The following is a 17,790-nucleotide window of genomic DNA, read 5'->3' as shown; positions in this document are numbered from 1 at the left end:
AGCCACAGAACAGGATCCAGATGGGAACAGCTTCCACCTTAGACTGGATTTTGCTAAGCTGTCCTTGGTGGTTGGAATAAAACTACCTGTTTCTGTACCTCCAACCACCTGTTCCTTTGCAGCTCCCAGAACACCATCCTACCCAACAGCTTCTTTAAGCATACACTGCTCTCTTCAAAGTTATCTCTACTCTGACTTTCTCAGCTGCTTTAAGTGCATCTGCAACTAGCAGGATTTTATTCTAGGGGTTTTTGATTGATTTTAATTCGGGTTTGGTTTTTATTTTTGTTGGTTTTGTTTGATTCTTTAGGGGCTTATTTATTTGGTTTTAAACTTTCTGATTTATTCTGGGTAAGGTTTTTTGGAGCCAAGCTGTATTTTTGGCAAAAAGTCTTTCTAGTTTTGCTCCCTCACTTCCAAGGGCTCAAAATCATGTTCAGCCATATTTCCCCCCTGGATACAGTTACTGAATGCACTTTTGATCTGAACATGCTGCCTACCTTTTTCTTGTGGTTTTTTTTATAGTTACTGAGGAAAAACCCATCCTTCACTGCAGCAAAGACAAACATAAGAATAGAAGTGAGCCAGTGAAAAGATACAGTGGAGGAGCTGAAATGTGTTTGCACTCCCAGTGCATCACTCTAACAGATAAGAGTGCTATCTGACTTCTACCTTTTGAAGGAGCTCAGCTGTTTTCCTGATAAAGTAGGATGAACAGTACAGAAATGGACAGGGTTGCAATTTTTCTAAACCACTGGAGAAACTGCATCACTGTGCTGACTGAATAACCAGCAGGAACAAACACTTCCCAAAGTTCACAGTCATTCCCGTTCATTCTCAACTTCTCACTTATAAGAATACAAGTGATAAATAGGAAACAGTAAACCATATGTATGAACTCACAGCATTCATATATTAGCAAGTGAAAGAGCAGCTACAGATTTTTCCCATTTCCATTGTGAAGCCTCCATCTAGACCGTTCCTACCGAAACAGGGCTGCCCAGTTAGCAGCATTCATTTTTCCTCTTCTGCCTCTCCATATTTCCTCAGCCCTCTCACCATGAAATCACATCTGTTCCACTGATATCCTGCACCCTATAAAAGAGTTCATCTCTCTCCCACCTCACTTATTCGTCTGGATGTTATTTTCCTTTCCCACCTTCAGTTCCCTGGTTTTTACTTATCCTTTTCCTTACTTATCCCTGGTCCAGCTGCTCAGGCAGGTGCTGGATACCTCAAAGCACAGAGTCTCAATGAAAACAGAGCATAATATTAATAAAAGTAAAATAAATAATAAAAAAACTTTTTCTTTCCCCTATACATATTAAAATTTTCCCATTTTTTATGATGATAATATTCTTTTCGTGCAATGTGTCCTTCTTTTGTCCTCCTGCCTCTCTTACGTCAGGTTCATTCAGCAGAGCTTGTGGCAATCCACTCTCAGCTCCTTGCTGAGATGCTATTGAGAAGACAGGAATGTTTCCTTCTAAATAAAATGAACTTGTCAAGCAGAGACCTGGTTTAAGAAGAGCCAAAAACCTGCCAGTGCTGGCAGCAGCATCACCTGTGCTCAGTGCTATTTCAAGGGGAACTGCCCATTGCAAGGCCTGCAGGGTGAATCACACACAGTTAAAAACACTAATTAGAAAAATCACAGGGTCTGGAACCCAACCACATTCACCAGCAAGGAACAAAAAACAAATGGGTTTGTGTGCCTTGTGTATAAACACTGTTTATAAAAGCTTTTGGATGAGCCAAATCAGAGCCACAATGCACAGCATGGGTCATCACAGCTGGAAGGGTCTCTTGGCCTGTTTTACTGCTCATACCTTTAAAAGAGACGTAAATAATGCCAGGGAAACACTGAGTATGTTTTACTCCTGGACTGTAGTGCTTTTAACACACTATTCTACAATTCAAGCACTTCCAGGGAAGATCCCAAAATAAATGGCTCACCTGGAGCACAGGTTAGCATCTCCCATATCCCACAGTGTACTCACGTTCGAGCCCACTTGTCCAGTTCTTCGTCCAAGTAAGTTTTAACCTTTCTCGGCTGGAGCCCAAGAGAATTCCCAGCAAAGTACACACAGCTCTCTTCTCCATTCACCAGGCTCAGATCAGCTGTGGAGGGAAACCACAGAAACAACAGGTACGTGGGGGTGAGCGCAGGAGGGTCAGCACATGTGTACAAACACCCCCAAGCACACATGTGCCACCACCCAGAGCTCTCTCCCTTCATCTCCCTGGGACATCGTGGTCCCCACACTCAGATAGAGGTGCTACCTCCTGACCTCCCTCCCAGAGCATCACTCAGCATCATTCGACCCTGCAAAGCCTCCAAGGAGGAGGACAGTGGGCAATTTGTAAGCAGTTATTCACCTTGTCTTCCTACAATTCTTGGAGCTAATGTGAGTTCAAGCATCACCAAATCCCCAGCTCTCTGAAGAGAGCTTCTCTAGAAGCAACCACTGGCACTAATTTTATCAAGTCTGTAACCACAGGTGAGAAAAGAGGCAGCATTTTCCCAACCAGGCTATCCACTTTTCTTCCACCATCAGTATATGCCTTCTCTGAGTCGTGAAGCTGCTTGAATCATGCATTTAATAAAAGTTAAGACTAGGTAAATCTGTGTCTTTCATGTAAGTTCTCCCTGTACGACTAAATCTCTATTTAGAAAAATGTAGTCATTGCACAGAACATTTTAAGGCTGTCTCAAAAGTTCTTGTCTTGTCAGCATATACTGTGGGCTGCACTTCATGTCATCGTCTGAGGAGGAGGAGGAAATCTATGTTGACAAATCCTTTCAATGATTAGGAGAAAAGCAAGGAGGTAGAAATTTATAAATAATAGCTGTAGTGAGGTTCTGAACAATCTAATTACCCTGTGTCATCATCTATCAATCCAAACACAAGCCTTTTTCTATTATTTCTCATGGTAGAGATTCTTGGAGGGACAAGTGATGGTGACCTTCTAGAAGTAGTAATTTACATTTGTCTATACCTATACTTACAACTCCCCAAAAGCTAATATTACATGTAATTTTGGTAAATATACATTAGAATTATATTTACCAAAATAGATTATATTAGATCTCAGAATAAAGATATGAATTTATTAAGATACATACTAAAAATGAGCATAAAATTGCAATTTAGTCATGGAAAATTTTCAAAGGGCTGTGGGAAAATAGTCTGGAAAAGGTCTCTCACTACCTTTTGCACTAACAGTTCCCAACTTCATTGAACTTCACCAGAAACACATTTTTCAGGAGTATAGACAACTTAGGTAATTTCTTAATTAAAGCTTTAGAAGCTTTTAAACAGCATAAGTCAGAGAGCAGTTTCATCCTAATCTGTTTTACAGATACTATGTCTGTTTTTCATCTCCATTCTAATATGAATGGAAACAGAGAGGCACAAACATTATCCATGCTCCCAAATTGATTCTATTAACAGTTCTTTTCCTATCAAGAAACACAATAACACTGTCCCATTGGGATTAGAGAGGAGGATTTTTGCTCAAGAATTTGGAGCTCAATCTCACTAACGCTCCTTATGCTCTGACCAAGCAGTAAAACAGGTAAGGAATTACAAGCAAACCAGCTTTCCTTGCACCACAGTCCTTACTAAATAAAAACACCTCTTGTTCACTGTTGGAGAGAGATGACATTACCTTTTTCATAAAGTGTATTTTCTCTACTTTTAGAAAAAAAAGTATTTTTCTACCTGTTACTTTGAATATACTTTTTTTGGCATTTTATCAACTCCTTATCCGGCAATACTTTTTTCCTTTTGACAAAAAGCTGTTTATTTCCCCCTCTTCTGACCAGCACACCTTTGTGCTCCAACACTTCCACAGTCACAGTAATATTCTTTACAATACTACATTTGTTTTCCTAAAATTAGCACTTGACTTTTCCCAAATTACTCTACCCTTACTTCTCAAAGTATTCATCCTTTTTATTTCTGGAGGAGCTGCAGTTGATATGCAATATAGATTGAAATATTCAAACAGCAAATAAACACCACTGAGGAAATAAAGGCAAAGCAAACAAGAAATAATTATTAAAATGTGTTCTCAGAGAAGCCTGAATTAAAAAACACACTTACATTAAAATTAATTAAATACACATTTGCACACCTACTCAGATTCGTGCAAAAATTATTTTGCATGGTAATTATACCCATTTGTCCACATTAAAAATGCAATTCTATACCTTTTAAACCTAAAAGAAAAAGCAAGTTTATTGTCAGAACAATTCAGTCCAAGCAAAAGGGAAAATTTCAATGTTTTTATCAAATAGAGAGGAAGGACTAAACCTGCTTATACATATCTGAGATCTGTCCCTTGTTGAAGGATAAAAGATTACCCCCTTCACATCTGCCTGGACCCCCCTCACAAGCCCTCCAAAAAAAGAACCACATTTATATGATTAACCACTGCCTTTAACCATTTCTTCTGGGAAATACAGCTCAACACTTTCACTCTTGGGCATCTTTTTATTCCCAAGAAACCCAAATGATGCTCTATTCCTTTACAAGATGACAAAGCACAAGCCATAGCCTTAATCAGACGGGTGATTTGGTGCCCAACTGCCAACTGCAATCCAGGCATTCCTGCCTCCTCCCTGTGGTGCACGGAAAAGCGTTAAGGGGAGATCCAAACATTTCTCTAAATCTCCCGCTGTCATCTTTCCATATTTGCTCACCTGAGCCTCGTCCCTCATGCTTGCACATAAAACCTCAGAGATTTGCAGGGAGTTGGGCTGCTGTTGGTTTCCACTTGATTGATATAACAAACAAACAGCTGTGACAGTTCATAACTCGATAACTAAATTAAACTATTCTAATGACTTCCTAAATATTTTTTCTGTACGTCATCTTACAGTTGTCTCCTATGGATGTTCTGATCTGCTTCTTGTAATGTTTAATTTTAAAACCTCATTGTAATGTTTTATGTATATATATAAAGAATATTTGATGGCTAATATCTGTAATGACATTTATCTTTAGGAATATGTTATCTAGGATCCGCTCCTGGGCACAGATAAATGTCAAGGGAGATCTGTCTCTGTGGTATAGACACACTATATAAATATATATATATTTACACCCCTGCTGTTTTTCAGCAGGGAAGCTGTTCCTGATGACAGCTGAAGTACAGAAAAGAGGGACAGGGGAAAAAGAGAAGGGAAAAAAATCCCTTAATTTGGGAACACAGGAATGATGAGTACTCCGTGCTGTACAACTAGTACTACTTTGTACATTGCTTATCTTCAATAAAACATATATATATCTCCACAGTCTCAGGACTAAATATTATCATAACTGCAGGGAAAAGCATCCACATCAGCAGTCTTTGGGTCTAAATACGATGGTGATTGAAAAATAAACAATAATGAAGGTTGGAAGGGAAAAAATCAAAATTGTCACAGGGGTATCAAAACCTCTACATATTTCTCAGAAGATTCTTTAACATGAATCTGCTACAACACTACACTGAAAAGTGACCTTTGATATTCTGGAGGGACATTTTACACGCTGCAGTTGAAGATCCAGCTGCTGTTCAGGTGTCCTACCGGAGCTGGATTTCAATAGCACAGCCCAGTGAAGGGCAGCAGCACCATGGCCATGGGAGCTGTCTGCCAGCACCTTTCCAGTTTTAAAGGCACATTTTGCAGCACCGTTGTGGCAGCTGAAGGAGCTTTGAGCACAGAATAGTCATAGTTTAGGAAACTCTTTTAAGCAACCACGGTAAAAAAAAAAAAAAAAAAAAAAAAAAAAAAAAGAAAAAGAAAAATTAATTCTTGGAAGACCAGTTGAGAACATCTCCTCCATGTGGAAGAAGTACCTAGTTTAGATATTTGTAAAGTGCCCAGTTCTGTTCTAAATAATAAAGAACTGGGATTTATCATCCCTATGTCCTAAGGGAGGGAGCAGAAAGCATTCTCAACACTCATCATTGTTTAGCAGGAAGATATTGAAGACAGAGATAGTCTGAATTCCTGGACATCTTTTGAAACTATGGATACCATTTTCTATCACAGTTCCTTACTGTACACAATTTGGGGAATGCACTGGTAGTTTCTCATTTAACATCAGAACTGTTCTTTTCAGAAAAAGAAAATCTGCAGAAAATTACCGCTGCATTTATTGGAAAATGAAAAAAAAAATGCAAGGAAGTTCTGTCATATTTTTTTCCTTTAATTTTCAACAGGTGTATTTTGCCACAGCAGGAAAGGAAGAGAGTGACTATGCCTATACTTGTTTACCATCTAAGGAAATAATATGCCATTTCTTCAGTTTCCAGTGTGCAATGAACAGAGGCTGCAGAAGCAGCACAGCTTTTGCTTCGCATGTATCTGAGTTGAAAATAAACCCAGACAGATCTTGGGAAGCAGGGGAGAAGCCCAGGACCCTGCTGCCTCCACAGGCGAGTGTTTCCACCAGGTTTTCTTGCGTGATTTGACTGAACACAGCAGAAGTTGTGGGTACAAAACACTCCCGTAGAGATTTTTTTTTTTGCTTTTTGGTGGGCTGGGAGTGATAACCTGAAGCAAAGGCTTTCAACTTGCCAGCCCTCCTGCACAACCCTCCTGCCTCCACACCAGGCCCTCTCCATACCCAGGGCATGCCACAGGCTCCCCAAAACAACCTACAGACCAGAAAAGAAGCAGAAAAACTTCCAGAACCATTTTGCACATCTACATGTGCAGTTATCTATTTGCAGGCAATTCATAAGGAAAGCAGGAAATATCCTCTGATAAAAGGTTTCACTACGAATTATTTGCTCAGATCAATTATTTGTTCCAAGGCACAGTGCTCCATTTGGCCTCGGGAAGAAAATATCTCTGCTACCAGCAATAAGACATGAATGTTAATATAATACATGTGCTGTCTCTTTCATTAACTAAAATAATTGTAACCAGATAGATAATACCAAAGTGTATTACACCAAGGAAGCAACTGCTCTGAACTATCACAAGCGACTTTGCCGTTTCGAGCCATTAGACAGAAATGCTTCTGCCTATAATTTTCAATCAGTCACTATATTGTTCAAAGCTGCTGACTGACAGCATAAGCACCATGTAAGTACTGCATCCTCACATTTTATTCAGGATGGGAACGAGAGCATAAAGCTTCTGGTGCTAGAATAAGCTGACGGATTGATTTAGCAACAGCAGGGACATTCTGTGCTCAGATATGACTACAATTGCTCAATTATCTCATAAGTGATGATGATGATTTCCAAAGATTTGTGATAAACACATGCACAAGATATGAAGCCCAGCCCTCTCCCCCCTCCCTGCTCCCTCAGAGCTATTATAATTCTCACTTGGAGGCAGATCCTTGACTTTTGGGATACAGAAACATTCACGAAGGTGTTTTAACTCATCTTGCTCATCTAAGTGAACAGCGAGTTTTTTGTCTGTGGGACTGCATCCGAGCCGCAAGGCAGTTTGTTCCAAAATGGTTGCTGGTACCACAGGAGAAGAAGGATCCATTTTCAGGTCATTCAATTTCACCTGAAAATCAAAAATGCCAGTTTAGCTCCTGCAGTTTGCATATTCACGAGTGGCTGATAAGCAACCACTAAAGCCGCATCATTCAAGACCCAAACTTACTTCATTTAAAGGTTTTAAAAAGTGAAGTGTCTGAATAGAATGGTAAAACTGATCAAATATTTCTAAGGCAACATATTTCTGTAATCCCCAAAGGCTTTTTTCTTTCACTTCTATAGATACAATGCTCTTCCCTTTTTAAGTTGTATCAGCCACTTCTAAGTTCTCCCACCAGACTGGCAGCAGTTCCAAATGCTGAAGTGTCATTCACAATTTTGAGATGTCAAAGCCAGAGGCAGCATTATTGTTTCTGCAGTCTGAGCTCCTAAGAATAGCAGGTGCACAGCTACACTGGAGTTGCTTCCAGGCTGTGCAACGTTCAGCCTCTTTCAGCTTTTCGGCCTCAAAAATTGGAGGGGGAGTTTGTGCACAGTCGTGCTCACGTTCAAGGGCAGAGCAGGCAGGATACAGGCAAAGGCATTGTTAGAAATGTCACTTTCAAGACCAGGACCTTGAATTATTATTTCCTTTCAGCTGCACCGAATATCCTGATGGGTTTAGCTCTGTTTGTCCTGGGAAAAGCGAGAAGCCCAAGTCAAACCGCAAACATGACAGACCATAGATTCTGAGCACATCCAAAGCTAACTGCAAAATTTACAAGCTCATTGATCTTGATAAGAAAAACAGTCCTGTAACTGCACTGCTCAGAGACACCATTGTGCTCAAGATAGCATTTGTGCACTTGGCTTCACAGATCTGCGGCAAAGAAAATTTATGACACACACCCTGCACTTTAGGGCAAGGCTTCAATAGTGCAGCCTGCTGCTTTCTGTGGCAGTAGGCAGTCAAGAAGCTCATTGAGGTGCTTGGTGGTTGCCCCAGTTTAGGAAACTGTATAGTTACACCACACAATATTTTCTGCCTTTTTAACATCCCCAAGAGTCTTGGTGCAAAGGAGCACTCAAGGGGATAGGCTGAAATAGGGCAGATTAGCACATAACATGCAGCACAGAGCCACTAGAGAATATTACTTTTTTCTCTCTGTTTGAGAAAGAAAGCCCTTTAAGCACTCATCTTCCATAAGAACCAGCTTTCATTTCTTAAAGCTAAAAGTATTCTGTGGATAGTTATCCAGAAACAAGCTGTGGATAGAACAACAGATGACTATTGAGAAGAGCTTTGTCAACACATATGGGAAGGACAAAGGTTGGTATTTAAATATAAACCCCTAAACAGCACAGACTCACTAGTGCCAATTGATCCAAACCTGTTTAGCCAAATGGCCAGCATGATGCTGCTTACCTGCTTTAATCTGCTATCATTTGGTTTATGATGCAAACATATTCTTTTCCCCCCCTCAGTCTTAATATCTCACACAGTAAAAATTTTTCCCCTCCCACCAGCATGCAGAGTTAAAAAAAAAAAAAATCAGCAGAGTTCTTTAAGACAGCAGTTTTCCTTTAACTAATGAAACGAAAACTCCTGGGAGTTACTGGAGATATCCTATTTTTGTGCTGTCTCCATACAGGTTTTTCACACCTCTTCATTGTTGCCAAATTTATCATTCCCACTCGTTTGTCCTAATCATCCCCTTGGTGGTAAAAAGGAAAATAAAATAACAAAAGTGGTTGCATTAAAAAAAAAAAAAAAGGTATTTCAGCATCCTGGTTCTTGGAGTGCCTTTTAAGGTTTCTAGGAGGCAGAGGGCTGCACCTAGACTAGTCGCTGGGCGTGATGCTCAAGAGGCCAAGCTGGTTTGGACCAATACACCCCACTAGCCACCTCCCAGAGAGCTGCCACCCTACTGAAAGCCTTGAAAGAAGAGTGACCAGGCTCCCTATTCAGCAGGGAACTGCTCCTCAGTTCCTCCGCAGCTGAGCAGCGGATCCAAGACCTTGCTTCCAACAGCTTCTTTGCTGAGATCTCAGTAACATGGGTGGTTTTCTGCAGGTCAGAAGAACACTGACCTTCTGGACCTCACTTGGCAGACATCAGGGAGGATACTTAGGGATCTTTATTTCCTCCAGGAGATGTGAAATGAGAAAAGCAAACTTGATTCATGAACACTAATACAGGCACCTCCTTATAACCTACAGGCACTGTGAGGTAACTTCATTTTCACTTCTCCAACTTATAAGTTTTAAGAACCCACAGTATTAATCAATAAATGAGGGCAAGCGATATTTGGATCAGCACTTGGAAAGCGAGACTAGTTTTTGTTTCCAAAGGTTTATGTATTTGATTTACAGCACGAGCATGAATGTCCTCATCCCATTATCAAGGCATGTCCAGCACATACACAAATAAGCAAGATATAGCCCTCTATTTTTAATAATGGGTATTCAATGCAAATCATATTAAAAAATACTTGTAGAAGGGGCTTGAAACCATGCTTCCCTGACTGTCTCCTTCTAGGTGAATAACCACACAGTAGCCTGTGTAGTATTTTCTATGCAATCTCAAGTTGATGCCTGGATTTTTTTGCTCCCCAGTGACGTAGCTCCTCAAGTAAGGGAAGGAGCCTTTTGAGCTTTCTAAACAGATCCCTCACTTGAGTTAAGGAGATTTGCTCAGTGATGCTCAGCTCCCACAGTCCCACGCAGGGGAGACCATGAAGTACTAACATTGCCATCACCTACATCCTCTCCTGAATACAGCCAACGAAGGAGGCTTGGGAGTTGCCAGCATTTATCTCCCGGGCCCACTGAGGCACTGCCAGCTAATTCCCCTGTAGTTTATGGCCAGGAGATGGATGATAAGGGTGCTTGAAGGACAGCTTGGTATTATCTGGCCTGTAGATGCTCTGCTTTACACCACGTGAACACAGCCCAGCATCCTACACTTTAAATTACTAGTCACCATTTCCATGTAAGGACACCCAGTTATTACAGTGGATTAATGACTATCATATTCCAGGTCATCCTCTGACCTGTCTGGTAAGCATAGATGGGTTTGGTTTCCATTTGAGTCCTGACCCAAAACTCACTGAAGTCAATATTACAGATGATTTCTGGATCAGGTTTTTTGTTCCCTGGCATTGCTGTAGTTTGTTGCATCTGATCAATGACTTACATTTATTTTTATTCTCATTGATATTTAATTTTGACGGCAAATATAATATAAATACCAAAGCCTAGAAGTTAAAAATTATTAAGTGCTCAGTGGCATCTGATTTAATACAAACATTATGAAATGAGGTAAAACTACTGAAATAAAATCAATCAAAATCCTATTGAGGAACGACATTCCAGAGATCCAGTTCTAAAAACAGAATAAGAAAGTACTTTTGTCCTTTGAATGGGAGTTAGGCTTCATAGAGCGGAATTGCAGAATTTATTTAGGATTTGGGGTTTTTTTTACCCTTTAACTGGCATAATTTCATTTTTTTAATCACAGAATAGAGGTCTGTGTAATTATTTTACAATAATTCATGAGTCACTTGTTGTTTTCTACATTTTTATAAGAACAGCACAGCTTTATTCCAATTATCTTCATTTAACTTTAAACAATATTCTGTAACCTCTTCAAATTAAAATTCAGACCCATTAGTGCAAAACGTATTTCCCACCTTGATAAACATGGTTCTTTACCAGGATTTTTTTTTTTTCCAGACAGCTTAGAGTAAAAATAATCAATATCTTAAAAGAAACCATTTGCCTCCACCACCCACTCTGAAAAAAAGCATTCAAGTGTTTTCATAGAATCCCAGAATGGTTTGGGTTGGAAGGGACCTTAAAGACCATCTCATTCCAACCCTCCTGCCATGGGCAGGGAGATCTTTCACTAGAAAAGGTTTACTTCTTTTCCTTGAAACTTTTACAACATTTTTTGACTCAACAGATGACAAGAAGTCAGTATATTTTTATTTTTTTCCTAGTTCTTTGCTCTTTGGACTCTTCCATGGGACTTGCCTGTACTACATCCTGATTTAGAGCAAAGAACTCAGCAATGACTGTAGGTAAACTTTCATATTAAAAAAGAGCATAGGCAACTTAAATTAAGAAAACAGTCATTATTCCATACTTTATCAGCACAGACATTGCCCCACGCTACTTCATCTCCCATTTTAAAACTATAAAAGACAATGGATGAGAATTAGTCAGACACAAGTGACGTGAATGTCTGGGTGATTATTTCTGTTTTGTCCTTTATGCATAATTTACTGCTAAATAGAAAAAAAAGTGTGAATATTAGCAAGTCATCTTATCAAATTTACTCAGAAAGGTCCATTAGGCTTAATTATAAAATGATAATTTGTTCTCTTTTTAGATCCTCTTATATTTTTATGGACCTACCCTCTGTCTTGAGATATTTAATAAAAAAAAAAAAAAGTTCCCTTACCCCCCCCTTAAAAATTTCCTTTAAATATTGCAAGATGTTACTCACAGTCTACCCTGTACAGTGCTGACAGATATACAATGAATCTCTACTTTAAGCTGTACCAATATCCTCAGAGGAAAAGTGTTTGTCATGGAAATAGCCTATCTTGCACTTTCTGCCCTCCAATAGCTGTTCACCAGGTTGCCAAACACAGCTCAGCCCACAGACCTTTGATATTTTGAGGCTGGTGTCCAAATGAATTCTTGGGAAGGAAAACTTGGGGGTGTGCACATGTGTGAGTGTGAAAGTTTGCAGTATAGGTCCTGGCTGTCAAAACACACCCACTGAAAGCACCAATAGCACTGTAATTGAAGTTGTTTTACAAAACAAACAAAGGAGAAATTACAGAACTGCACAATGCCTAAGAACTGTTTCTCTTCCTGTCTTTACACCAAAAAAAAAATTGCTTTGGTGAATATGATTTCACAGAAGGAAGTTTCTAAAAAAGCACAGCCCAAAGCAGCACGCAATGTAGATTACTTCAGGTTAAATACACTTCAGTGAATTTGTTTAAATTACAGAACTGGAGAAAAATCTAAATATTCATAACTTCCCCGACAACAGACACTCAGCGGCAGCCACCACTGTATAATTAAATAAGTTACATGCACAGTGTCACAGCTGCAGCAAGGGAATGTGACAGAGAGGAATTATAATAAACTCAGTTACTTAGAGTAATTTAGGCACTTATTGACCTTCATGTCAAGAAGCGTTATGGTGTTAGAAGTAATTTTACATAGAAAACTCATCTTTTCCCCTCCACAGTGAAACCATGTTACCCTGCGGTCGGCAGCCGCTCCCGAGGGAGGATGATGAAACTTGTGTGGAAATACTTGTCACTGCGTGAAGAAACAGCCACAGTCACATGCCTGGTTCTCCAGGCTCTGACCCCACAGCAACCAGACACGTGACCTCGGAGAGTTAACTAAAAACCAGGTGTGCATATATGTAATTATGTCCTTTATGATTGTTTTCTTTTCCTTTGTCACCATTTTAAAGCTCTAATTAAATTAAGAAGGCACTTTTTTTTTTCCAACACAGGCAAAAGAATACACACACAGTTATTATGAAAATAGTTTTAAACCAAATTCTTTCCCTTTCATGATGGAGACAATTGATAGTATAATAGCAAGAAGTAAGCAGTGTTTGCAACCGGGTTGCAGAGGAGGTAGTGGGACATGGAATACAGATTTGCCAGGGTGGAAAACAGAGGAAGAATGAGAGGTGAAATTAGGGAAGAACAGAGTTGATATCTCTCCTTTCTCTCTCTAAACATTATCTCAAACCAGCCACGTGCAAACCCAATCCCCTCCATTCAAGCTTGAATGACACCCTTCCTACACATAGCTAGAACACAGTCATCTGGAAAAAGAAAAATACTTTCTCTCTATTCAGTCCCTGAAGCCTCCGAGAAGGGAAAAAAAACCCCAAACCCCAAACACACAGACACACACAAAAAAACCCCCAAACCAACACACAACAACAAACTGAAACATTATGGAAAGACATAGGGGAAATGGGTCAGAGTTGTGGACTAACAATGTAATTCAGAGACACATCTCCATCCTGGTTCTGCCTGCCCAGACCCCTGCAGTAATGCTTGTTTATTGTCTGGATTTCCATTTTCAGTAAGCACCAATAGATGTGACACTCCTGAACTGTAACATTTCATCTTCTTTGCTAGGAAAAAACGCAACAAAACAACCACACAGAGCATTTAATATTGACCCAAAGTAGAGCTGACCTCTATCCATCAGTTCCTGCAGTATCATTACCCTGTTCTGCGCTGCCAAATGATTTTTTGGACTTCCCACTAACTTGGTCTTTACTCCACCAGCCAGATAATGAGACTGCTCCTAGAGAAACTTTGTCCCACCAGGAATCTAGTCCAAGGAAAAACTACATTGAGGCACTTCAGCTACTGAAGTAAGAGGGATCCAATGTCAAACTTGACCCAAAAGGGTATTTGTTTCTTGTTTGGTTGACCATTTAGGTCAAACCAAGCTTAAATACACTGCAACTTTTCAATTTGCCCTTGGAAATAAAACTACACAAACAGTGGAGTGAAAATTTTTCCCACTACATTTCCTTTTGAATAAGCATCATGTGTTTTAACCTTGATTGTCAGTGGTGGCAGGAAAGCAGCTGTGCTGGCAAAGGCCATATGTTTGTAGAGTTTCATGAGAATATGAATATTGACTCCTTCTTCCCAGCTATTCTTCTCAACTCTTCTGATGGAATGAAAGAAAAATAGAGACAGAAAACCTTTGCCCTTCAATTTCAGACTCAAAACAAACAAACAAAACAACCCAACAAAACAACAACAACAACAAAAAAAAAATCAGCAAACACGTAGCCTAGATACCTTTTTTTAGCTGCAGAACTATTATAATAGTCTGTTGAGGTTTTTTTCCTGTGTCGCTGTGAAGTAGCCGGAGGACAGGAAGAGAAGAAGGAGCTGCTGCAAGTTACAGCAAGACCAACGTACAAGGGAGTGAGGCCACACGAGATGGGCAAAGTCCCAGCAGGCACGAGGGACAGAGAGCAGGCAGCAAATGTAATGGAGTGGCAACCCTGCTATCACCCTCTCAAAGGAGCTGTTAGGAGAGTGATGGGAAGGTAGTGACATTTGACAGACAGTTTAGAGAAGAAAAAAAAAAGAAGCTCTGCATGTCTATAACTGCGGGCTTTGTGGGGTACATGGGGCAGAGAAGGGATTAAGGGGTGGGCAGAGAAACACATTTCTCATACCAACAGCTTTCCTGCCTTGTTTGGAGGAGCTTAACCACATTAAGTCACACACTGCCAGCCACACCCACCAATGTGCTAACACTGTTACACCTCATCCTTCATCCCAGTTATTTGCTGTACCCATCCGTCACCACCAGTCCCAGACTCACCAGAGCCTGTTCAAGCCCCTGTCATGGGCGTCTTGTCCCTTAACTGAAAGAAACTATGTGAGTTTTTTCCACAGGAATGCCAATAAAAGTTTTAATTAATTAATTTGACAAAACACAATAGCCTTCTTCTCAAGACATGTGACAACAACAACCAACCAAGGGCACCCTGAAGCAAACTCAACCCTTGCCAGATGGGATGCCAGGACACTGGGTCTATCAGGTCGTGAAAGCTTGCCTTGGCAGTGCTAGCCCATAGCCTTCCTGCTATCAAGAGGGTAAAATGATCCAGCAAAGATTCTCTTTAACAGGAATAGGCAGGTCTTACCCAGAATAAGGTGGCCTGGAAGATCCTCAGGCAGGAAAACCCTCTGGTTCTTACAGCCAGAAAAGGAGCAGCAAAGCAGTGATGTGTCCAAGCAGCACACAGTGCACCTGCAGCATAGAGCTCTGCTTAGCACACAGATGCTTAGAAAAACCAAGATTGTCTGTATTTACAAGGCAAGCCCCACAGCTATTTTTAAAGCGTGCCATCTGCACCTTATGATGGCAGGACACAATTCACCTCGGGCCTCGCAGCAGTCACTCAGTAAACAACAGCATAGAACCTTTGGTCTCCTTCCTGCTGAGCTTGCTACAACAACTTTCTTATCATTTTTGTTTTCTCTCTACCCCATCAACAGATCTGCTCTGCCTGAAAAGCTCCTCTGTTATCTCAGGTCACATTTAAACCCTCTGTGACGAGGCTGCCCTACACCTGCCCTCACTTACTTTGTTGTCCTCCCTCTCTCCCAGATCCCAGGGAGTTACTTATTCCTTCTAAAGTGATTTGAAGGGAATTGTGCATATTTGGCCTATTTGCAGCAGTGGATTGCTCTGGTTGTGTGATTCTACTGTTCTTCTGGTTAAGACTGAAAAACCCTCACTCAGTCCATTTAGCTTTACCACATAGGGAGTTAACTCACTATAATAAAATCCAGAGTTTATTTTTTTTATTTACTTATAAAGCAGTTATTAGTAGCTGCTGTTAAATAATTGACCACCCTTTGGGTGGCCAAAGTGAGGTCATGAAATCTTATTGCTTGTCTGAATCAATTTTCCCTATTTTCTTTTCAGTCAGAGTGTTAGGCACACCTCCCTAAACACATATGGATTTTTCCTGTAATGTGACCTGTTCCTAATATTGTTTTTCTCCAGCCTCTGTATCAGTTATCATTTTCACTTGTTTCTGAGTCAATAAACATAGTATTTGTCCTTTAAATTTATTCCTAAAGTAGTGTCTCTATGAAAAAAAAAATAATCACAGAAATAAGAAATTATTTACTTTTCTGCAGTAACATTTAGAGAGAAATATTGCACCGCTGCACTAATAATTGTAATACCCAGAGAGGGACAATGAGGGAATCAGAGTCGAGGGTTTTCCATGTAAAGAAAACAAGAGCAGTAACTCCCCCTGACTTTGATAACTCTGTGGTAGCTGCAACAGCAGGAGAACATATTTTGAATAGATGAAATTTCCTTGTATCCCTCTGAGTGAGCTGCTGCTAATAAAAGACAACTGTACCTCTGATGCCCTTACCCACACTTCCAGGCTGGATGCACATACACATATGTTTTTAAAGCCTCTTGCCTTAAGGAATGGGTTATCACTGTTGTTTATTTTAATGTTTTGCAAAGAAAAAGAGATTTCCCCTACCTCTGGTCAAATATTTGGCCTCAATGTTTGCTTTGGACAGCAAGGACATTTGAAGCAGTTCTTTCTCAATGTAGGGACAGGAGAGGGGATGTATCTGTCTTTTCCTGATGGAGCAGTAGTGTGATGGCCAAGGGGGCATTTGAGAGACTGAAAGGAAAATGGGGGACATGGTGCTCCTTTTTCTCATGGCAGCTGCTTATTATATTTTACAAAATCTTCTAAAAAATCAACATGAGTACTTTGGGGATGGATTTACAGCAAACCTCATTCTCCCAGGTCCTCTCAAAGACAGGTAAAGGTGTTTGTGTTTCAGATATAGTCTCTATCTAGCCACTGTTTCTTCACCCTCCAAATGACCAGCTGTGTGTCCAGACTCTGAGAGTACAACACAACTGCCAACCTCTTCATCTACTTGCAGCACATTTCCTGCCTGTGATCATAGAGCTTCTGGGAAAGGGGAAATCAGAAGCCAGTAACAGACCAGATACAATAGGATAATAACAATATTATCCCTCATTGAGAGGCTCCCCACAACACCAGAGCTTTCTTTTTGTCTTAAATATTTTGGACCATGTCTTTTATGATGGCCTTCACACCATTGCAGGCTGACTAATAGCTGAGGACATGAACTGAACTGAGGTAGACAAATGATCATGGTGCCTTTTCCCTCCTTCCCCTGCCCCTTGTTTGCAGGTCCATAAAAGCGAATGCACTTCACACTTTCCCTGTTATTTTTAAGCTCTTACAGCAGTTACCATATGGAGCAAGACTCAGGCAGGAAAGAAAAGACTGGTCAGAAAATAACAAACTGAGCTCATACAACATGTGTGCTGCATTAAAAAAAAAAAAAATAATAAAAAATCCCAAAACAAATGCTACACAAAGCACAGTACAGATTAACGAAGAATCACGTGGATCTGGACCCTCTAAAAGCTGAAATTGCAAAGATGGGCTCTTTAAGTCATGTACTACTGTTCTGGGTGGCCTTGAATCAGCAGGGGAAGCAATAGTATATAAGGATGGTGACAGGCAGAAAATGGCATGTGACACCTGAGGGAGGCCAGCAGTGGCTTAGGAAGGGGATATAGTCATACAGGTCCCCTGATAAGAAACTCATTCTGCACCTTTCCATCCAAGGGGGTTTAACAGTACACGTACTCACAAACACTGGTAGATTCTCGGCAAAGATGAAATTCCTGGGAAACACTTCAAACAAGAAAATCAGCAAGTGCATTGGGGCCACTAGGGCAAAGCAT

The 17,790-nt window shown here is 40.4% G+C and overlaps 1 protein-coding gene across 1 annotated transcript in view; it reads right to left on the bottom strand.

Annotated features, from left to right (window-relative positions):
- KYNU (kynureninase) overlaps positions 1-7,519 on the bottom strand; it is a 53,385-nt gene extending 45,866 nt beyond the window's left edge. Inside the window, exons 1-2 of the mRNA XM_027749016.2 lie at positions 7,336-7,519; positions 2,001-2,121 (exon numbers count right to left, since the gene is read on the bottom strand). Coding sequence (XP_027604817.2) covers positions 2,001-2,121; positions 7,336-7,504 — 290 coding nt within the window. The 5' untranslated portion in view covers positions 7,505-7,519. The remainder of the gene's footprint in view (positions 1-2,000; positions 2,122-7,335) is intronic.
- Between the last annotated feature and the right edge of the window lie 10,271 nt (positions 7,520-17,790).

This window comes from Pipra filicauda, unplaced genomic scaffold, assembly GCF_003945595.2.
Source record: "Pipra filicauda isolate LSUMZ 115617 unplaced genomic scaffold, ASM394559v2 scaffold47_size6085603_pilon, whole genome shotgun sequence".
Classification (NCBI taxonomy): domain Eukaryota; kingdom Metazoa; phylum Chordata; class Aves; order Passeriformes; family Pipridae; genus Pipra; species Pipra filicauda.
The sequence above is the reverse complement of the archived record's forward strand: the minus strand, read 5'-3'. Positions and strand labels throughout refer to the sequence as shown.